The sequence below is a fragment of the Sciurus carolinensis genome, chromosome 1, assembly GCF_902686445.1.
Source record: "Sciurus carolinensis chromosome 1, mSciCar1.2, whole genome shotgun sequence".
Taxonomy (NCBI): Eukaryota; Metazoa; Chordata; class Mammalia; order Rodentia; family Sciuridae; genus Sciurus; species Sciurus carolinensis.
Window position 1 is genome coordinate 185,648,960 of NC_062213.1, and position 24,561 is coordinate 185,673,520.

The 24,561-nt window shown below is 37.7% G+C and overlaps 1 protein-coding gene across 1 annotated transcript in view; it reads right to left on the reverse strand.

Annotated features, from left to right (window-relative positions):
- Positions 1-2,838: 2,838 nt before the first annotated feature.
- S100pbp (S100P binding protein) overlaps positions 2,839-24,561 on the reverse strand; it is a 37,723-nt gene continuing 16,000 nt past the window's right edge. Inside the window, 2 exon segments of the mRNA XM_047545040.1 lie at positions 2,839-5,550; positions 7,581-7,641. Coding sequence (XP_047400996.1) covers positions 5,412-5,550; positions 7,581-7,641 — 200 coding nt within the window. The 3' untranslated portion in view covers positions 2,839-5,411.

Sequence of the window (24,561 nt, forward strand, 5' to 3'; positions counted from 1 at the left end):
GCTTCTCTATCATCCTCTTTCTGAGGCTCCCCAAGCCCAGCCTGGGCTGCCTCACTGCATAGGTATGCAGGCTGGTGCCGTGTTTTTTTTTTTTTTTTTTTTTTTTAAAAACAAAGGACTATCCTCTCTGGACCAGGCTGAGTGCTTTCCTTGGCTAAAGGAATGCAATTCTTATCTCCCCAGGGTAGGGAAGGAGGGAAGAGGATTTGCAGAGGCTGCTTTCTGAGGTTCAGTATTCACAGCTGCTGTTCTGGGCTGTTAAAGGAACATCACTGTGATCCCAACAGCAAGCTGAAAGGCAGAGAGTAATGATGCCATTAGCGAATGAGCAAACCACTAAGTGGGACACCTCGAAAATTCCTGTCCAGAGCCAGAGAAAGCTTGGATAGAAAATGTCAGAGTAGGCTATTCAGAAAGTTCTGAAAGCAGAGGGAAGGCGGGTCTCGGAGACTGGGGGGAAGGGAGGAAGCAGGAAACAAAGAGCATACAGGATTCTAAGCCAACCTCAGAAAGGTACTTCTTAGGACCATCTCTGTACCCATCTATTGTCAAATGATAAAGAAGGGAGCTCTACTAATGGGGGTTTCCTGTCTTCAACTTCATCTGGATTTGTTGTACAAAAAAGGACATGAGGGAGAACAAGCAAGCTCCCAGTTTAGATAAAATTCCATCCCTTTCCATTGCCTCCCCAAACAACTACTGGTGCTGTTCCTGAATCAACTGTATGACTTGGGATGTGATCCTTTCACCACCTTTCACATGGATCCCACAACTGGGAAAGGCTCACACAGTCCCTTGGAAACCAGAAGACCTTACTTGTAGATCACGGTAGCCTGTTGGAGGAATGCTGGTCTGACACTGCCTGGTAGCCAGCCAACGCCTCAGGCAATCTCTTCTCTGAGGTTATCTTTGGTTTCCTTTGTACCAAAAATGGGTAGGAAGAGAAAGGATTCTCAGAGACTCCTAAAGCAGGGACCAAGGGGGCAGTCTCCTAGAAACAAGAGGTGAACCCAGGGCCTCAGGGGAGGAGAGACTGGTGGATGGTCTGTGGGGCAGGAGTCCTTCTCGCCTCCCACTCCTGTCCTCTTAACCCCTAACTTCTTAGTATGGCCTCTTCTAGAATCCTTTCTAAAAATTTCTAATTCAACTCTTTCCAGAAATATGCAGCATCTCGACAATCCATTTATATGATGTTTCGGCTTTCTACCTTATTTCTTGCCCTCTTTAATCCTGTTTGGCAATTTTTGAATTGTGCTTTTAAGAAGTAGTCACCAAGAACAAATTATTTCTATAAACGGGACACTGTCTCCTCCAGCTCCAGCCCTACCAATAAAAATATTCATAAGTGTGCAAATGTGGCTTGAAGCTAAGTTGAAGGAGATCTTGGTATACAAATGGCTCCTTAGTGATAACAACATTCCAAGATTATCACTCATATTGCATTCAAAATTACCCAAAGATCACATTCCACCTCCTTCTTAATGGGCGCTGGGGAGGGCCAGATTTTCTGTCTATGGCATGTTCCAGTTGTTACAAGGAGAGAGCAGGTGAGAAGGAATGACAAGGCAGGAGCTTGTTCATTAAGGAATTCCAAAAGTGACCAGCTGACACTTCCTGGTGACAAGTGGAAATTTTTTCCTGACAGGTGCTCTGGCATACAAAGCAAGCATACCCTGGACTTAGCTTACAAATAATTGTTTTCTCTTAGACAAAAAGGGGGACAACACTAAGAAAAACAGGGAACTTTGCTTTCTGGTTTTAAGTGGTTAGATTTTCCCTTTATATAAAAGCTCAAAAGGGTCTTGTTAGAGGATGAGCCCATTCCTCTTACGGTCCATTTCTTCTTCTTCCATAACAAATGAACTGAGGGTAAGGAGCACCACCATTTCAGTGAGTTCATTCTGTTCTCTGAAACCTTTGACACCTACAGAGTAACACATTGCTAAAAAGGAAATAATTACTAAAGGATATCAACACCTGACAAGAACACAACGGGTGTGTGTAGGTCCAGTACCTCAGACTGAGACAAAAGAGTGTCTAGTAGCTAAATACTTAACACATTTATATTAAGCCTTTTGCCTGGACTCTTTGGTCTAGAATATATGCACTTACATAATTTACAGAACAGCAGACAAATGAGCCTGTCCAAATATATTGCTCTCTATTTTCTAAGCATGAGTTGAGATTTTGAAAACATTGGCTAATATAGGTGATAAGCTATTATTCCCTAATCTTTTCTCTTTGCTCCTGGGGATAAGTCTAAGATTAGGGATCTAAGGAAAGTTGTTTCTTCCACATCTATCCATACTCATCCAACCTTTACCACAGGTTCTTGGAGCAGCAATTTCTAGAAAAGTTGGGTTAATAACAATCATCAATTTTATACTATCGATTCTGGTTTCTCACATCTTCAAAGGGAGACTGTCATGGAGTAGTATGACTTCTTCCTTAACCAGGGAGAAGCAGAGATATACCGGCCAGCCACAGTCATGGGAAGGAATAGCAAAGCACTGCCTGCCTGATGAAGGCTGAGCTACCCCTCCCCCACAAAAACAGCAGCACAGTGATATTTCAGGCTCTCCCTATGTCAGGCTTCTGACATGCATTATACGTAGCTGCAAATCCCAATCAATTTCAACATTTCTTAACTGCTGGGACACCTTTCTCAACACTGTAATTTACCCTCAAAAGAATAAGGAGCAAAGCACCCTCGCCTTCCCAGAACAATATTCTGTTAAATGCCACCCCCTTCCCATATCCCACTAACCTACCTACGCAAAAGAGGAAGGCAAATAACCCTCCTCCAAAGCCCGCAACAGACGGCCATGGTACATATGCCACTGACAAGAACTTTTATTTCTTTTTAATGACATTAAACACAACTGCTACAAGGGAAAAAACATGATACAGAGGAGGCACCAAAACTTCAGTTTCATAATTGATCCTGACAACAATGCAAGTAAATCAGGGCCTGTATTAGATGCAAAACTACAGGTTATTTCAGGCTCCTTACTTATAAGTAAACTATTTAAACAGCACATTTTTACTCTGCTTTGTCAAGACCCCCTGTGGTGAGAATGTCATCATGGATGAAGAAAGTTAGGTAGGCAGTTAAATGCACATAAAGATTACTCAAACTTAAAAATACAGCAGGAATTCCACGTGAAATACCAGACTTAGAGGGCAACACTAAATACAAGAGATATGCAGCTTTGAAAAGATTAAAACTCCAGAGTCTACCCACTACCATCTTTAAGGCAAACATGCCAGATAATGAGTTTTCTTTGGCTTTGTTTTTTATATCTTAAAGAATACCATGTTAACCACTAGAGAACAGCTCTCTCCTCCCCCAGTCCAACAGATTTAATTAAGCTGCTAAAGCTTTGGAAAAACAGAATTATTTGAGCTAAGAGGAAATGTGATTGTCACATTGTCTAGTTAACCTGTCACTCATTTAATTTGGCAAAGGCAATGCTCCTATTACACATTCAGTCATAAACCCTACTGTATCAGGACAAGAACACGAATCTTAAGAGTTTTACCTAAGCAAAAATGCTGTCCTTTGACTCCTTGGGTTACCTGTGGGAATTAGCTGCAATGGTCACTATTCCAGCTACATTTAATTTTAACTACATTTTGGTCTCAAAGGTGGATGTTTGGCACGTCCCACTCCATCAGGCTAATTTAGGACATCCTGGAGAAGTGACCAGTAATGCCAAGTAAATGCCAATTATGCTAACTAAAATACAGATTCAGACTACTGCCTTTGAATGAAATTTCTTCATTGCATTCCACTTCCAGAATCTAAACCAAATGTCCAAGGAAAAGAGAATCCTTGATTGGATAAAAACAGTAAACACTTAGGGACATCTATCCAAATTTACTGGAGAACTGAATGACCAGTCTTTTCCCAAGTCCATTTCTAAAGTGGGTAGAATGTTTTAAGATGGGCTACTCACATACAAAGATGGGGCAGATAAAACAACACAACTAGAGAAAGGCTACAGTAACTATGAACAACTTTCACAGAGTGAACAGCAGCAGCGTGAATGCCAGACTGCAAAACTTCCTAAAATAATGTCTAGAGCTGTCTGTGAAGACAGAATAACAAACTTCTAAGATGTCCATTAAGACAGATGCACAAAATCTGTCAGCTCTGGTTAGAACACCAAACCTTACAACTGGGTAATGCTTTTGTGCTCATGCTTAATCATAATACCATTAGACCCACTTGAGTAGTTATGTGAAACTATACATCTGGGCCTGATCAAAGGAGGAGATGGTAACATTCAGGGTCTAAAGGCACCTGTTAACCAATAATGGAAACAAGAGTACCATTCCAAAATATCTCCCACACGATGGAGGTTCCCTGGCTAACACCCACAAAGTTAGGAATCAGCAGATAAAACTGAAGACCAACTGACACCTCAATGGCACTGGACAGCTCTTCAATAAAGAGAGCAAGGAGGCCATTCAAAAGAGGCATATCCGTGTCAAACAGGATATACGAACACTGCCTGAAGAACCCTAGAGAGTAGATTGGTCACTTGGGGTGAAAAAAAAAGGAAAATGCTTGAAGAAGGACAGAAGACAGTCACAAGACAACAAGGTGTTCAACAGAGGTTAATCAGCAATATTCTGTCAGAGTTAAGATGCATAAGATTTGTAAACACTATGTGCAAAATAAGTTTAACAGAATAAAAAGTCAAAAAATAAAAATTGGGCTGGGCTGTAGCTCAGTGGTAGAGTGCTTGCCTAGCATGTGCAAAGCCCTGGGTTCTATCCCCAATGCCCCAACATGGGAAGGAGAAGAGTAGCTCATAGGTACAGAAAAGAAAGGATTTACATATTCAGTTCATTCTTTCAACAGGATTTTTTGCCTATTCCATCCTACTTAAAATGTCCTGGATTGCCAACTTTAAAATACTGACAGGTATTCAGAGATTCAAATTTAAAAAGAGGGATTGTAAAAAGTAACGTATATCCAGTCACAAGTCATTAACAATAACACTGGCGCACAGCCTGGTAAAGAATCTATTCCTTACAGTAGATTAAAAGATTGACTTCTTTTGGGCACCAGTGGACTTTACCTCTGCCTATATACAGCTGGGTGTTTTCTTGAGCCTGGGTATTTTAGCTTCATGTTGGCTTTCAGGAGGCAGCCACCTTCAACTTAAATAAAAAATTAAAAAACATATCACCTTAACACTGCTTAGACACAATACACAGACAGGCACACAAAATCAGGAGTGTCTTCATACAAAAAAAAGTCAAGTCAGCAATGGGTATTTCCAAAAGGTGACAAGTTCTTTAAATAAAAATCTTGTGAAAAATAAATTTGAAATATACGAAGCACAAAACAGCAGAACAAAATGAGATGCTGCTCTGGACAGGACCCTGGAAAGGGACTTTCATTGCTGATGGGATGAGACAAAAGGACTGTACAAGTCAGGGAGACGCTGGAACCGATGGTGGCTTCGTTTGTTCCTGTCAACCCACTGATTCAGACTGTATCTTTGTAGAGGTTTCTGTCGGAACCGGGCATAATTTCTAATGAGAGAATAAAAACAGGAAGAATATTTTAGCTCAAATGGCTATATACATAAAAAGCCAGCACAACTATTTTAAGAAATTTTTTACTTCATCAGAAATTATTTTTATAATTCTCACAATTTTAGAGATTTTATATTATCTTAATTATATAAAATCCATATCATAAGCACTATTTCCTTCCAACACTCAAAGCAACCTAATTCCCACACAGGTAAAGTTCCCAAGAAAACTAATGTGTAATAGTGTTTAAAAAAAAAAAAAATTTACTTCCTCCAGAAGAACAGGATCTGTATTGCATTGCTTGCATCAGACCTGTACCTCCAACAGGATCTCATTGTCACACAGCTCAAGGTTAGAAGGTTGCTCAGGACACAGCAGTTAAAATTAGAATAAAATTCCCAGAGAAGGTAAGTCATCATGTGAGTATCACATTATAAGTTTAGAGATAATAACTAAAAGCACAGACTCAAAATAAAGTTTCTTTCTTTTTCCAGTACTGGGGATTGAACCCAGGGGTACTTTACTATTAAGCCATATCTTCAGCCCTTTTAATTTTTGAGACAGGGACTTGCTAAATTGCTGAGGCTGGCCTCAAACTTGCAATCCTCTGTCTCAGCCTCCAAAGTAGCTGGGATTACAGGCGTGTGCCATTATACCCAGTTCACAGTAAAGTTTCTTGAGAGTCTCCTTCAGTCATGTGCTGGGTGAGGGTTCTAACCCTAAGATAATCTGACCCCAATCTCAGTTCCAAAACTGTTCTAATGATCACCTAGCAAATGATTTTAAAAGATGTAAAATTCTTAACCCTTCTTTTCCCCAACTTTATGACTTAGAATCTTTGGAGTCATGGCTTAGACATCTGTACCTGATGTTTACCTCTCACTATATGCAAGTATTTGCTGCATTCTTTAAAGAACTAATTTTACTTAATGCTACTGAAATCCTACTGGGAAAGTACTCTTAATTCCTGCACAAGTTAAGGAAACTAAGCCTCATGTTAAGTTGCCCAAGGTCAAATAGTACAGTAAAGAGAAAAGCCTGGATATGAATTTGCATCTGTCTCCAAAATTTATTTAGAAACAACTACACTACATGTTTTGTTTTTGTTTTTTGTTTTCTGCAGTATCAGAGATTGAACTCAGGATTTGCACATGCTAAGCAAGCACTCTACCATTTGAGTTACACCCCAAGCCCTACACCACCTTTCTTCTTGAGAAAGGCTATGATTTTGACTATAGAGGAAACATGAATATAAAGGGCCTGAAGGGAAAACATGCCTGACATGTTTAAAAACAGAAAGGAAGCTGTGTAACCAGAACGCAGTGAGTAATAGCAAGAGTACTAGGTGGTGAGGTTGGAGAGCCTAGGTCAAAGCACACAGGCCTTTGGAGAGGACTGTGAGGATGGGAAGATAGAAGATGAGAAGTTCTTGGAAAATGTCAAGCAAAGAAAAGAATCTTACTCATACTTTAAAGAACTCTCTCTGGCTGCTGAGTTTGAAAACAGTAGATAGGCAAGGGCAGAAAAAGGGAAATATTTAGGACTCTTGCAATAATCCAGGTGACATGGTCAGGTTTTAGATATGTACATAGAGAGAGGCAATAGGATTTGCTAATGGATTCTATATGGGATGAGAGGGAGAGGAGTCAAAGATGACTCCAAGGAGAAAAATGAACAAAGATAACACCAAGGTTTTTGAGTAACTGAATCAATTTGTATAGCTGTACTACATCAAGAATTTGGAACTAGAAAGATCTTTTGACATCAATTAGTCCAACATCGTCTACTGATGTCATGACTAAAGAAGTGAAGTGATTTGATCAAAATCATATAGCTAGTTAAACACTGCTAAGCTAGTATTAGAACCCAGGTTTCCTGAAATTCAGTACAGTTCTTATTCCATTCTACTGCAAGGTTTCATTTTCCACCTCTGAAATTACAACCCCAAAAATTACAATCCCAACTCCCCACCGCATTCCCCTTGCAGTCAAATTCTACCCTTTTCTTCCCTCTAATCACCCACTCACCGCATGGTGAGATCCGAAGGATGCTGCCGATTCATCAAGGCATACAGCTCCCCAGAGGTACCTGTGATACAGAGGGATCAGTGGTTAGGAAGCAACTGAGTGAACTACTATGTCAACTTAGGTCATAGTATTTGTCAACTTAGGTCAAAGTATTTGTTTTCAGGGAGAGAAAACTGGCAACAGTCCAATAATATCTCCTTGTGATTATTACAAGCAGTTGGCACAAAAGCTACAAGCCAGAGTAGGGAGCTTGCTCTTAGATGATGATGGTGATGCAGCGATGGTAGCCACTGTTCATTCATTCAATATTTATTAGCCCCTACAATATGTGAGGAACTGGTCCATAGGAATATGGCATGAACAAGACACTGTACTGCCTTCAGTGAAGTTTATACAGGAGACAGGTGATTCCAAAACAGTGTGATAAATGAAGTGACAGGAGAAATATAGGCTGCTGTTGAGACTGGGAAAGGGGATAAGGGAGACTGTCCAAGGGAAGTAAACCATAAGCAGGGATCTGAAGGATGTATAGAAGCTAGTGAGGTACAGAGGAATAAGAGGTTGGGTACCCAAGAGAAAGAGCTAATGCAAAGGTGCAGAGCAAAATGACAGCAAAATACACTCAAGAAACAAGAGGAGTTTAAAACAGATGGAGATGGGTGCTCCTTGGTAACAAGAAAAATTACTAGAGACAATTTCTCAAACACCTGGGAGTCTAGCAATGTAGTAGGCACTTTGCATGTTATCTTAATTTAAAAATCTTAGAGATGTTATTAACATCATTTCAGAGATGGGAAGTTGTGGTTCAGGGAGGTGTACTTGCCATAAATGCTTAATCGTTTAACTAGCTCCTGTGTGACATCATGTTCTTGCCAAAAAGTGACAATGTTAATTTTGCACTTAAGGGCTAAGACTTAGGCTAAAATCCCACAAAAGCAGAAACGAAACACTAGTTAGGAGATAATTTCTCTAGACGAATGATTCTCAAATTTTAATATGCCTTGTAATCAGCCGGATGGATTTTAAGACAGATTGATGGTAACTACCCTAGAGTTTCTGATTATGTAGATCTGGAGTGGAGCCTGAGGATTCACATTTCTGAAATATTCTCAATGTTGCTGATGCTACTGGTCTGAGAACCCCACTTTGAAAACCTTTCTTTCAATTAGTTTACATGTTTCTCATTATCTTCACTACTACTCAGCACCAAGAGCAGTTTAACTAGGCTACGGCCCATCTTCTCAAATTCTAGAAAGATAAAACTTAACTTTTAGGATCAATATATTTGAAACCTCAAGAAGCAAATCTTTGTAGAAAAAGTGTATACTGGGATGGGGAGATAGCTCAGTTGGTAGAGTGCTTGCCTTGCAAGCACAAGGCCCTGGGTTCGATCCACAGTACGGGGAAAAAAAAAAAAAAAAAGAAAAAAGTGTATACTCTGGAGTTATACAGACTTGAGTTAAAATTCCAATCCAGCCACTAACTAGCTCTGTGACCCCAAGGAAATCACTTTACTTCATTGAGTCTCACTTTACTCATCTACCAAAAGCAGATAATAATACTATTTAGTTTGAAGATGAGTACTGAGAATACTGTACATAAAAGACCTTGAACCGGTCAGGTAGCTCAGTGGTAAAGCACTTGCCTGGCTTGTCTGAGATGAGGCCCTGAGCTCTATAACAAGCACCTAAAAAAACAAAAACAAAAACAAAAAAAAAACTATCTAGCACATTGCCTGGCACACATGGAGTGTAGTAAATGGTAGTTATTGTTATGGTGTTAGAACTTCACGTTTATAACTCTGCAAACCCTTTGATAATCATCTTCTATTTATAAGGAAAAAAGTTTACTAAATGGACCCATCAGCCTAGCTGCGCCTGCCTGTAATACCAGCAGCTTGGGAGGCTAAGGCAAAAGGATTTTGAGTTCAAACCCAGCCTCAGCAATGGTGAGGACTAAGCAACTCAGTAAGACACTGTCTCTAAATAAAATACAAAATATAGGGCTGGGGATGTGGTTCAGTGGTCGAGTGTCCCTGCTCGATCCCTGGTACCAAAAAAAAAAAAAAAAAAAAAAATCTACATGTAAACTATGACATGCTTTAGCATCAGAAAATTTTTTCTAATCATGTGAGACAGTATTTTTCAGGAAAAAATTTGTAAATTTAAAAAGTTTCTGTGTAGCAATGTAGTAAAACATTACATTTTGTACAACCTTTTTTTTTAGTTGCCAATGGATCTTTATTTTTTTTATTTATATGCCATGCTGAGGATCGAACCCCAGTGCCTCACACATGCTAAGTAAATGCTCCACAACTGTGCTACAGCCTCAGTCCTACAATTTGTTTTTATGTATCAGTTGGGCATGATGGTGTACACCTGTAATCCCAATGACTGGAGAGGCTGAGGTAGGAAGATCTCAAGTTGAAGGTCAGTTCATGCAATTTAGGAAGACAATCTTTCAAAATTAAAAAAAAAAAGGAACTGGGGATGTAGCTCAGTGGTAGAGTGCTCCGGGGTTTAATCCTAGTACAAGAAAAAATTAAATAAATAAAGTTTCTGTGGTGCTTAAAAAAAAAAAGCACAATCAATGATTCAATGATGAAAGATAATTGACAAAATGAAAAATATTGGGAAAACATTTGGCAAAGTTTAGTGTCCTTTTTATACAAAGATAAGTCTTCATTAAAAAAAAAATAGACAATTCACAAGTAATGCAAACAATCAATAAACACACTGAAAAGAATATTTAACCTTACTAATATGGAAAGAAAACATATTACTCTTACTTCTTAAAGGAAATATAAATCCAAAATGAGTTTTCCCTTTAAGTGAAGTGACAGATTAGGAAATGCCTTGCCAGAACTGGGGACAGTGGGACATGCCTATAGTTTTACTAGAAAAGCTGAGGCAAGAAGATCATTTGAGCCCAAGAGTTCCAGGCCAGCCTCAACAAACATAGCAAGACCCTGTCTCTCAAAAATTTTAAAAATTACCTTGCCTGCTGAATTTGTTAAACTAAAACCAAAAATCTCAATCCAAATTGCCTTTCTTATATCCTACTCTCATATTGCTAGCACCTCATTCTTCCTAATCTTCCAAAAAGGACATTTCAGTGGGAATAGAGGAAAATCAGTCCTGTAAAAAATTCAAGGTATTTTTCCTGTCAAAGTATCACCAAATGAGGGCTGGTAACAGATAGAAATTCTGTGTCCATCAAAATGAAACCACAGATTATTAGTAGACCATGTCCTTTAGTTTACTCATCTCTTATATCTGAATTCTACAAAATTGCCCAGGCAGTGGAGACTAAAGATATACTATAAACTTCCTACACAGAAACAAATTCATATTCAACAATGAAAAGAAAGACTAGCCAATCTGGCCCAAGGAATCTGGTATTTAAATATTCAACTGCTAGGAGTCAACATCAAGCAATAAAGATTTATATGCATTTACCCCATATCAGGCATTCTATGTGCTCTACACATATTTTTTCATTAACATGTTTTCCAACAATTTTGTTTCCCCATTTCACAGACAAAACTGTTAAAAATTATAAATAAACTGAGGCACAGAAAAAGTTAAGCAATTTTTCCTAGAACATACAGCTAAAGACAGAGCCAGAATTCCAACAAAATACTAACATGGGTTTGAGTTTTCTTAAAATGTTTTCTGGGACTAACATTTCACAGTTGAGATTAGAAAGCAAAAATTATATTGCAATATGTCTCTTGTATACCCTGTTTCTATGTAGCTTAGCACTGAGTAACAAGAGTTAAACAATTACATCTCAAGACCTAATTAATTAGCATAATGTTGTTAATGCAACAAGAAAGGTTAGTTTTGCCAGGTGTGATGGCACACACCTGTAATCCCAGTGACTAGGAAGGTTGAGGCAGGAGGATCAAAAGTTCGAAACCAACCTCAGCAACTTAGCAAGACCCTGTCTCAAAATAAAAAGGGCTGGGAATGTGGCTCATTGGTTAAGCACCCCTGGTACCAAAAAAAAAAAAAAAAAAAAAAAGTTTACTTTTAGACTAGAATAACCCTTATATTAGTAAGACTTAATGATCTAGAGATGACAGGCTAACATTTATCAAGTACCTCTTATATGACAAGCTCTGCTAAATGTTTTACATGTATTCTAACACTGAATTCTAACAACCATAAGCTTTTTTAAACTTTTTTTAAAAATTCATGAATAAACCAAAGTTTAGAAAACATACTCATCTATCATCTAGGAAATGGTAAAGCCAGAATTCAAACCCAGGTGGGGCTGGTAATCCAAAAGCCTCATTTAAGCTCATAGCTTCAACCTCTTCGTCCTCCAAATTTAGAGATGCTAACAAGAACGGGAACATTTAAATTTTCTCTGCACAGTCTCTTAACAGATGGGCTTTTTTGGACCAACAATCAGTACCATGGGTTTATTTTAAGTCGTGGCTAAAAGGTACTGAAGACTGTCCTTTGTTTTGTGCCTAAGAATGAAAAGTAAACTGACCACCCCCCCAACCTTTCAGGAATGAGATCATAATTCATATACATCTTAATCTGTAATTATAAAGTTGACTGGTTTGAGGAAAATTCAGTTTAATAACTGTTCTTAATAAATTAAATGTGAATTACTGTATCATAAGGGGAGAAGAATGGGTAATCCTGACTATCTGCTATGAAAATTGTGACAGGTTTTATAGGCTGGCATACTTTGTAGCATGACTCCAGTCAAGTGTGGCACATGACCAAAGAGAAGAGTATATCTCAGCTGGCTAATGACTAGAAGGTGGCCTAGCACTACAGGTCATTAAGTGAATCAATCAGATATACTCTCCTTTGGAATATCAGTAAGGAAGATGAAAGAGCAGGAGAGAAAGAACAGCACACAAGGTTCTAGGACAGCAGTCACTATACATAGCTAACAGAGCAGCAGAGGCTCTGGTCACAGAGAAAGATTAGGGAAAATATGAATAGAAAACAGAGGTGCCCATTTCTTCTTTTTTTAATTTTTTTTTTTTTTTAGTTGTAGGAGGACACGATAACTTTATTTTTCTGTGGTGCTGAGGATCAAACCCAGGGCCTCATGCATGCCAGGCAAGCACTCCACCACTGAGCCACAACCCCAGCTCTAGAGGTGCCCATTTCTGATGGGACAAGGGGATTGGCTCTATGGCTGACTCCTTTCACTATGAGATCTGGCTATGCTGTTGAGAGTCTAATTTTTTTTTTTTTTTAAATCTTAAAACTCAGTTACTTGAAAGCAATTATAATGTTTCTAGTCTATGAATCTAAAATACCTAATACAGAGGAGGGAACAAATGGGAATGAGAAGGAAAGGGGCATGAGCTACTGCTTTTATAAACAGAAAACAAAATAGGAATAAAAAGAAAAAAATTAGTATAAAGCAGGAATTCAAATCTGTCACCTCTATGTCAATACAACTGATGATACAAATCTTGGCTGATTCTCTTTGCACACAAAGCAAAACGTAAAAAAACTATTATACAGCTCATTTCTCAAGTGCTATATTATAGAGGGGATACGGAATGATATACAATGTCCTTAGAAATCCTGGCAAATGCAGAATCAGAATTTATATAACCATGCTGCTTATGATCTTCAATAAAAGTCAAAATAGACACTTCCACTTCTAGCCAAGATGAATGGGAGATTTAACCATTCATTGTAATAAACTGGAAACGACAAAATATATAACATAACTTCATTAAGTCTTCAGAGCTGAGTGTGGTAGCACACACCTATGATCCCTGCTACTTGGAGGTTGAGAGGATCAAAAGTTGGAGCCTGGCCTAGGTAACTTAGCAAGACCCTTGTCTCATAATAAAATAAAAAGGGCTGGGGATGCAGCTTAGTGGTAGAGCACTTACCTAGCATGCACAAAGCCCTGGGTCTATGGCTTGTAAAATAAACTCCCCCCAACCCCACACCCGCCAGTGCTGGGCAGCAAATCCAAGGTCTTCCACATGCTAGGCAAGCAGTCTTACCACTGCCAGCAACATCATGGCCCCCAAAATAAACACCACATTTACCCCCCTTTTTTTGGGATTGAACCCAGGGCGTTCAACCACTGAGATACATTCCCAGTCCTTTTTATTTATTTTGAGACAAGGTCTCACTAAGTTGCTAATGCTGCCTGGAATTATGAACCTCCTGCCTCAGCATCCTGAGTTGCTGGAATATAGGCATGCACCCTGCACCTGGTAACACTTCTAAATAAATGAAAGCAGAGACTACATCACCAATAGACCTGTACTACTAAGAAAATATTAAAGGAACTCCTTAGGAAAAAGGAAAATAATACCAGATGGAAATTTGAGTCTACAGAAATGGGATCAAAAGTCCTGGAAGTGTAAATATGTAAGCAAATGCCAATGGATTATTTTTCTCATTTAAAAAAGTCTTTATAAGCCAGACAAGGCAGCACATACTTGTAATCCCAGTGACTTGGGAGACTGAGGCAGCAACATTGCAAGTTTGAGATCAAGCTCAACAATTTAGCAATGCTCTAAAGAACTTACCGAGACCCTGTCTCAAAATAAAAATTTAAAAGGGCTGGGGATATAGCTCAGGGGTAAGGTATCCCCAGTTCAATCCCTAGAATGTATGTATGTATAACTAAATAAAACAAAATAGTCTTTTAGTCAGGCGTGGTAATATACACCTATACTCACAGCTACTCAGGAAGCTGAAGCAAGGCATAAAGAATCTGGGAATCATAGTGAGACACGATCTCAAAAAAAAACCCACAAAAAGTCCATAATAAACTCCACTATCATATATATTTTGTTTTAAAAATCTTAAACCTTTACTTAGTTATATATTATATCCCATTTGAGATCACAGTAATCTTTTGAACACAACTTTGAATAAGCTCAAGTCTAGCCTGTTTTGAAGTCATTCTAACAGCTCTCTCTGCCTCTCTTGAAGTGGGGCTCTTGACAACACAATACAACATTACATCTGAAACATGAATCAAATAAAGGCTAAGAGTATTTCAGGGAAAGTGTTTTTTTTGTTTTTTTTGTTTTTTTGGGGGGAGGGGGGTTTGGTACCAGGGATTGAATCAGGGGCACTTGACCACTGAGCCACATCCCCAGCCCTATTTTTTTTTGTATTTTAGAGACAGGGTCTCACTGAATTGCTTAGCACCTCACTGTTACTGAGGCTGGCTTTGAACTTGAGATCCTCCTGCCTCAGCCTCCTAAGCCTCTGGGATTACAGACCTGTGCCACTGCACCCAGTAGGAAAGTTTTTTTTAAAAAACATATTATGTACATTAACAAACAATGGGTATATTGTTATTTTAAAATGTGCTGAGCTGGGGAGATAGCTCAGCTGGTAGAGTGCTTGCCTCACAAGCACAAGGCCCTGAGTTCGATCCCCAGTACCGCAAAAAAAAAAAAAAAAGTACTAATACTTTAATAATTAGTTCTAATTTTAATATGGTTATGTATAGACATAATTCACATAAACCAAAGTACTCTGGGGTGCTCAATTCAAAAGTTTTGGAAAACCATTACCTAAGAATTCCACTAAAATTACAACAAAGAGGTATAAATAATAAGTAAAATGTGGAGATAAAATGGAAAACTCAAAAAGTCAGGAAATGATGAAATAAAAAATAAAGAATACACAGAAAAAAATGTAGCAAGGTAGTAGTTTTAATACCAACCATATCAGATATCCATTAAATGTAGATGGACTATAACATTCCAATTAGAAGATTGAGATTATGATATTTTAACAGCACATCCAACTATAAACTGTGTATAACTTATGATTAAAGGCATAGGCTAAAAGGATGAAAACACATATTATGCAAACATAAATCAAAAGAAAGCAGAAATGGCTATGTTAATTTCAAAGTAGACTACTGAACAAGGTATAAGACCAGAGGAAAAAAATAGTTCGTTATAATAATGGGGACAATTTATCAAGACCATATAAAAGTCCTAAATGTATATGCACTCAATAGCAGAGTTTCAAAATACATAAGGAGAGGCTGGGGTGTAGCTCAGAGGCAGAAGGCTTGCCAGGCAGGTACAAGGCCCTGGGTTCCATCCCCAGCACTGGTGGAGGGGGCTGGTGGATGGGGACTGCCAGAACTAAAAGAAGATACAAAGCCACAACTAGTATTGAATATATGAACACCCCTCTTTTATTAAAAACTGTAAGGGTTGGGTACAGTGGCACATGCCTGTAATACCAGCAGCTCAGGAGGTTGAAGCAGGAGGATCACAAGTTCAAAGCCAGCCTCAGCAACTTTGCAAGGCCCTAAGCAACTTAGTGAGACCCTGTCTCTAAATAAAAAATAGAAGGGGCTGGAGATGTGACTTAGTGGTTAAGTGCCCCTGGATTCAATCTCTAGAACCAAAAAATAAATAAATAAAGCCAGAATTGCTATAACACTTGAACCAGACAAAAACATTACAAGAAAACTAAAGACCAATATTCCTCAAGATCAATCAACAAAACTCCTTTTATAAAAACTAATAGCAAGCTAGGCACAGAGGCGCATCCCTGTAATGCCAGCTAAGAGGCGGCTAAGGCAAGAGGATTGGAAGTTGAAGGTTAGCTTAGACAATGTAGCCAAGACCCCATCTCAAAACAAAAAATAAAAAGAATGGGGATAAGCTCAGTGGTACAGCATCCCTGGGTTTAATCCCTAGTAGTGAAAATAAATAGAGAGAAAAAAAGAGAGAGAGAGCATTAGCAAATTGAATATAGGATAATTCATTTAAACCAAGTAAGTTTATCCCATGAATGCAAGTTAGCCTAACAGTTAAAACTCAAAAACTGTAAGGTACACAGAATAAAGAAAAAACACTATTATGACCTTCTAAATAAATGCAGAAAAAATGTACTTGACAAAATTAACCACTCATTCATGTAAAAACTCACTAATCTACAAATAGAAGGGTAGAAGGGGATTTTCCTCAATCCAATAAAGGGCACTGATGATAAATTTATAGCTAATATCATGCTTAATGTACTAGAGATTCCAGCCAGTACAATAAGGCAAGAAAAAGAGAAGGCTTATAACCTAGAAAGAAAGAAGAGCCTTTATTTACAGATAATATACCAAATGTTATAGGTAACATACCAAATGCTAAAGAACCTCTAAAAGAATCAGCAAAAGTAGAAGGAAAATTTAGTATAGTTTGTACAATATAAATTCAAAATATAAAAATCAATTACATTTCTATACACTAGCAATAACCAAATGGAAATAGAAATTTTTAAAATTATCATTTATAATAACTTAATAAGATAGCATAAAATACTTATGAATAAATTTAGCAAGATATGTGTTAACACATGTTCAATAAAAACAAAACACTGCTGAGAAATTAAATGCATACATAAATGGAGAAATATATCATGTTCACAGGTTGGCTCAATATTGTTATGATGTCAGGTCTCCCAAAACTGATCTATAGATTTACCACAATGCCAAAGAAACACCCAGTAGGTATATCCGAACAAACTAATAAGCTGATTCTTAACAAGAAAGGAAATCCAAAGGACTAAAACAATTTCAAGACTTACTATGAAGTTCTAGTAATCAAGACAGTGTGACACTAGCAAAAGAACAGGCATATTATCAATGGAATAGAGCAGGTAATTCAGATATAAACCTATGGAAAGGATAATTTTTTTTTTGGTACTAGGGATTGAACTCGGGGACACTCAACCACTGAGCCAGATCACCAGCCCTTTTTTGTATTTATTTAGAAACAAGGTTTCACTGAGTTTTTAAGGCCTTGCAAATTTGCTGAGGCTGGCTTTGAACTTGCAATCCTCCCGCCACAGCCTTCTAAACCACTGGGATTACATGCATGTACTACCACACCCAGCTGCACTGGGGATTGAATCAAGGGGCCCTTTGACACTAAGCTACATTCCCAGTCCTTTTTATTTTCAGACAGGGTCTTAGTAAATTACTGAGGGTCTCCCTAATTTGCTGAGGCTGGCCTTAAATGTGTCGATTCTCCTGTCTCAGCCTCCCAAATCACTGGGATCACAGGCATTTGTTACTGTGCCTCAGAAAAAGATCATTCTTTTTTTTTTTTTTTTTTTTTGAGGGGGGTATCAGGTATTGAGCCCAGAGGTTAACCACTGAGTAATATCCCTTTATTTTTAATTTAATTTTATTTTTATTTTGTGACAGGGTCTCACTAAAGTGCTAAGGCTGGCTTTGAACTTGGAATCCTCCTGTCTCAGCCTCCCAAGTCACTGGGATTACAGGTATGTGCCACAATGTCTGGCAGATAACTCTTAATAAATGGTGCTAGAACAACTGGATATCCATATGCCAAAAAAAAAAAGAAAGAAAAAGAAAAAAAGAAACAAAATGCCCTCTAAGTCTTTACAAAAGTCACAAAAAACTAAAAAATTTTTGAAAAATGGTTTCTTGTAAATCTAAACACTATATATGTATCAGTAATTCTACTAATTATTTAACTTAAAGAAATGAAAACACATGTAGACACAAAACTCATGTAGGAATGTTCATAGTTTCTTTATTAATAATAGCCAAAAACTACTAACACAAATATTCATCAACAAGTAACCAGATTAAACTGTGTCACATTAAAACAGGAAAAGGGAAAATTCAACTGTAAAAGTAAAGAACTACTAAACTGGGATTATAGTTCAGTGATAGAGTACTTCCTTCGCATGCTTGAGGCTCTGGGTTCCATCCCCAGCAATGGAAAAAACAAACAAGGATAAATCTCAAAAACATTGTCCCAGGTAAAATAAACCAGACACAAAAGAAAACTTACTGTATGATCCCACTTATATAAAATTCTAAAAAAAGACATCTAATCTATAGGGGACAAAGAAAAAAAAAAAAAAACAGTGCTTTCCCAGGGCTAGGGTGGAGATAGGGACCAGAGTGATAAAATTAGAGAACACAGGAAATATCAGGGACAACAGTTTATCAATCTTGATTATTGTGGTTAACTTCACAGGTGCGTACATTTGTCAAAACTTACCAAAATATACACTTAAAATGGGTGTATTTATTTCATGTAAAGTATACCTTAATAAAGTTGATTTTTTTAAAAAGCCAAGGCAAATTTTCAGATACATATAGCAGGTAGACTTTTTGATTTTATCTCCTCTTGCTCCTAATATCCCTCACTAAATCAGAAGTCTCAAATCAATAATCTCAGCAACCATCTAAAGAAATTAGAAAAAGAAGAGCAAATGAAATTCAAAGCAAGCAGAAAAAAGGAAATAAACATCTGAATAATGAGCTAGGACCAAGCGTGGTGGTGCATGTCTGGATAGGGAGTTCAAAATCAACCTCAGCAACAGTGAGGCACTAAGCAACTCAGTGAGACCCTGCCTCTAAAATACAAAATAGGGCTGGGGATGTGGCTCAGTGGTCAAGTGCCCCTAAGTTCAATCTCTGGTACAACAACAACAACAACAAAAGAATAGTGGGCTAGGGATGCAAGCACTTGCCCAGAATGCACAAGACCCTGGGATCAAACCCCAGCTCCACGAATAAATAAAAAACAAAAATAAAATAAAAATCAGAATAAAAATCAATGAAATAGAGCTGGCAGCAGTGCTTCAGGAGTCTGAAGCAGGAGGAATTCAAGTTTGAGGCCAGCCTGGGTACCTTAGCAAGATCCTGTGCCAAAATATAATTTCAAAAAAGAACTGGAAATGTAGCTCTGTATCACAGCACTTATCTAACATATGCAAGGGTAGAAGGTCCTGAGTTAGATTCCCATTACCACACACACACACACAAATTCAAGAGAAATCTACAGAAATTATAGGTCATTAATAGTTAATGGGGAAAGACTCAATATTTTTCTAAGATCAAAAACAAGGTACCAATCTCATCACTTGTATTCAGCATTAATAGTGGAGTATAATAAGACAAGAAAAGCAAATAAATGATATTCAAGTTAGACAGAAACAAGTGAAAATGCTTTTGTGATCAACAAACCATCAGTACAGAAAATCTGATGGAATCTATAAAAAAATTAGTAAAACTAATAGGTCAATTTAGGAAAGATTGTAGAATTCAAAATCAGTAGTCAAAAACCAATTAAATTTCTTCTTTCTTTCTTTTTGGTAATGGGCACTAAATTCAGAGGTGCTCTACCACTGAGCTGATATCCCCAGCCCTTCTGAATTTTTATTTTGAGATAGGGTATCGCTAAAATGCTGAGGCTGGCCTCCAATTCAAGAACCTCCTGCCACAGTTTCCCAAATCATTAATATTACAGGTATGTGCCACAACACCCAGCTAAAAATGTATGTATGCATGTATGTGTGTATGTATGTATTTTTATGGTATTGTTATGTCTATGGTATTGGGGATAGAACTCAGGGGTGCTCTATCACTGAGCTACATTCCCAGTCCTTTTTATTTTTTAATAGTCAGACAGGGTCTCACTAGGTTGCTTATCTCTGGCCTCAAACTTGCAATTCTCTTTATTCAGCTTCCAGGGTTACTAGCATTACAGATGTGTGTCACTGTGCCAGGCTAAAACTTCTGTTCTTTAGAAGACATTGTTAAGAGAAGAAAGGACAGTAGTACATGCCTGAGGCAAGAGGATCACAAGTTCAAAGTCAGACTCAACAACATAGCAAGGCCTTATAAAAAGGGCTAAAGATACGGTTCAGTGATGAAGTGCCCTGGATTCATTCACTGATACAAAAAAAAAAAAGGTCACAGACTGGGAGGAAATGGGCAAAAGATCTCTCACCAAGAAGATATAGAAATGGCAAATGAATACGTGAAAAGGCATCTAACACTGTTACTCATTAGGGAAATACTAATTAAAACCATAATGCAGTGGGAAGCTAAGCCAGGAGGATTGCAAATTCAAGGCCAGCCTCCACAAGTTGGTGAGTCCCTAAGAAAGGCAGGGAGACAGACTCTGGTTCAAAAAAAAAAAAAAAAGGGGGGGGGGGTGGGCTAGGGATGTAGCTCATTGGTAAGGCACTCTTTGGTTCATTCCTCAGTACCAAATAAAAGTAACAAATGTTGGCAAGGATGTGGAAAAATTGGAACCCTTGTGCACTGGCGGAAATATAAAATGGTGCAGCTGCTGTGGATAAACAGTTTGGCAGTTCCTCAAAACATTAAAAATAGGGCTGGGATGTAGCTCAGGTTTAGAGTACTTGCCTAGCATCCAAGAGGCTCTCTGTTTGATCCCCAGTACCACACATAACACACACACACAAATTAAAAATAGAATTACCATGTGATACAGTAAATCTACTTCTGTTTATATAAAAATTGAAAGCAAGGTCTCAAAGAGATATGTGTAGACCCATATATGTAGCAGCAATGTTCATAACAGTAAGGGCTGAAAGCAACCCAACTCTCCAACTGATTGATGAATGGATAAGAAAAATGTGATATATACAGACCCTGAAATACTATTCAGTCTTAAAAAGGAAGGAAATTTTGATACATGCTACAACATGGATGAACCTTGAGGTCATTATGCTAAGAGAAATAAGCCAGTCATAAAACGAAGAATACTGTATCATTAGACTTATACGAGGTGCCTAGAATAGTCAAATTCATAAAGACAAAGTAAAGGTGCTTGAAAGGGCCCGGGGGAAGCAGGGATAAAGAGCTATTGTTTAATGAGTACAGACAGAGCTTAACATTTGCAAGACAAAAAAGTTCTTGAGATGTTTTATGATAGGTGCACAATAATGTGAATGTACTTAATATCACTGATATCACTGGATGATACACCTTAAAATAGCAAAAAATAAAAAAGGGGGGGTTTAAAAAAGGACAATACATATGTTTATTTTTCTATAAGAAAATAAAAACTACTGACTGTTCCAAGTGTTGCTAAGGATGGGAGCAACTGGAATGCATACAATGCTGATAGGAATATAAAATGGTACATTCACTTTGGTAAACAGTTTGGCAGTATCTTAAAAAGCAGAACACTTACCATATGATCCACTGATTTTTTTTTTTAAATTTAAAACTCAATATGTATGAATTTCAAAATAATTATGTTGGGCTGGGAATGTAGCTCAGTGGTAGAGCACTTGTCTAACATGCTCAAGGACCTTGAGTTTGATCCCCAGCACAGTGGGGGAAAAAAAAATGCTGAGAGAAGGAAGCCAGGCTCAGAAAAGAGGTACACATTGTACGATTCCATTTATACAAAACTCTAGAAAATATAAACTATGGTGACAGTAGACCAGTGGTTGCCTGGGAATGAGAAGGGGCAGGGAAAGGTAAAAGGGAAGAATTATTAAAGTGCACAAAGGAACTCTGGGGTCTGACATATTTATTATCTTAATTTTAATGGTAATTTCATGGAGATATCTATCTATCTATATATATACATATCAAAACTCAACAAACTATATACTTAAAGTATGTACAGTATGGGATGGGAGTTGTAACTCAATGGTAGAACACTTGCCTAGCATGCATGAGGCCCCTGGGTTCAATCCCTAGTACCGCAAAAAAGAAAAAGAAATCATTAATGTAAATGAAGAAATGAATAGGTGAGTAAAAGGATAGGAAGAAAAGGTTGATAAAATATTCCACAAAGTATAATACAGACAGAGGGAAAACAAGGAAAGGAAAAAAAAGACTCAGAAGATCAATCCTCAAAGGTTCAATATATAACAGGAGAAGGAAAGAACAGATAATATAAAGAGAAAACAATCACCAAAAACATGACAGTAGACAGGCGTGATGGCACACGCCTGTAATCCCAGCTACTCCAGAGGCTGAGGCAGGAGGATTGCAAGTTCAAGGCCAGCTTCAGCAACTTTGCAAGAGACCCTGTTTCAAAATAAAATGAAAAAGGGCTGGGGATGTAGCTCAGTGACAGAACACTTGCCTAGTATATTCTAGACCTTGGGTCCTATCCCCAGTACCACAAAAAACAACAGAATTGAAGGATATATGTCCCAGATTAAAAGACCAAACGAGTAATATAAGGAATGCAAGGGGAAAACAAACAAACAAGAACCCCCCCACCAAAAAAAACAAAAAAACAAAAAAACAAAACCCACAGCATCAAGATATCTCAGTACAAAATTTTAGAATACAGTGGATTTAAAAAAAAAAAAAAAAAAAATCCTAAGAACTTCCAGAGGAAAAACCAGTAGGTTCCATACAAGAGAATAACTAACAACAGACTTTTTAACAGTAATGCGTGCGTGTACAACTTTAAATTTATGAGGACATGCAGGTAGTGTTCTATACCAAACTAACAAGCAAGTATTGGAATAAAATAATTTTCAGATGTGTAGGGACCAAAAAAAAAATGTAATCTCCTATGCTCCCTTTCTTAGAAATTCCCTTCTTATCAATTCTTACCAAATCTTTGGTACTAGAACCAATTCTTACCAATTCTAATACCAAAGATTAAGAAGAGGAAAATACAGGATCCAGGAAACAGAATCCATCTAGGAGGGTAGCAAAGGAAAATCCTAGATGACAGCTCTGTAGCAGGGCTACAGAACAGTAATGCAGATTAACAGAGGATTCTAGGAAGGAGCACTCCAGGAAAAAAAATAGAAGTTGATAGATTACTGGTATATTTGAGCATTTATGGAGGGAGAGAGGGAAAACCAATTAGAATATAAGTTCATATTTTTTTAAAAATTAAAGAAATTCATTTGTAGTCTTGAAAAAAGTGAGGCAATTAACAACTCCAGAAAAAGAAATGATTTAAGAAAATGAATCACAAGACATAACTGGGCTTTGTAGTGAACAATATCTACTTATTTGTAACACAAACAATAAATACTAACGTAACACCCATTAGGATAACTGCTATTTAAAAAGCAAAAATGAGTGTTGCAAAGATGGGAAAACTGAAACTCTAATACAAGGCTGTGGGACTATAAAATGGTACAACTGCTGTACATAGTATGGAGATTACTTAAAAAAAAAAAAAAAAAAAAAAAAAAAAAAAAAAAAAAACTAACACATGATCCAGTAATCCCACTTCTGGATATACATCCAAAAAGAATTTAAGTCTTGCTTTTCTCTCCCCCAACTTGCTTTCTTTCTCCTCCTCACTTTCCACTCTCTCTAGTGTGTGCCCTTTCTCTTTCCTTTCTCTTTTCCTCTCATTGTCTCTCTTACCCTGCAGGGAGACACTGTTTGCTTAATAAACTCCCTTATGTGAGAAAAAAAAAAAAAAAAAAAATTTAAAAGCAAGGTCTCAGAGATATTTATTCACAGCAGCTCTATTCGTAAGAGCCAAGAGGTAGAAGTAACATGAATGTCTTTTATCAGATCAATAGATAAACAACATGATTGACATACAAATACAATGGAATAGCTTTAAAAAGGAAGGAAATCCTGTCATATGCCACAATATGAATGCATCTTGTAGACATTAGTGATATAAACTTGTCACACACACACACACATAAAAAAAATCCAAATACTATATGATTCCACTTATATGAACAAGGGATAAAGGTTGAGTGCAATTTTTGTTTAATGGATACAGAATCTCAGATTTGCAAGATGAAAAAGTTCTGGAGATCTGTTTCACAACAACGTGCATATATGTAACACTAATCAACTGTAGTGTTCATTAACACTTAAAAGCTGGTTAAGATGGAGTAGGGTATAGTGTGCATACCTGTGACCCCACCTACTTAGGAGGCTGAGGCAAAAGGATCTACAGTTTGAGGCCAACCTGGGAAACAGCAAGAACCTGTCTCAAAAATAAAAGAAGGGGACTGGTTGTGGCTCAGTGGTAGAGCCTTGCCTAGCACGTGTGAGGCACTGGGTTCGATTCTCAGCACCGCATATAAATAAATGAATAAAATAAAGGTTCACTGACATCTAAAAATATATTTTTTAAAAAAAGGGCTGGGAATGTATCTCAGAGGTAGAATGCTTGCACAGCATGTGTGGCAGCCTGGGTTCAAACCTCAGAACCACAAAAAAAGCAACAAAAATTTGGTTAAGATAGCAA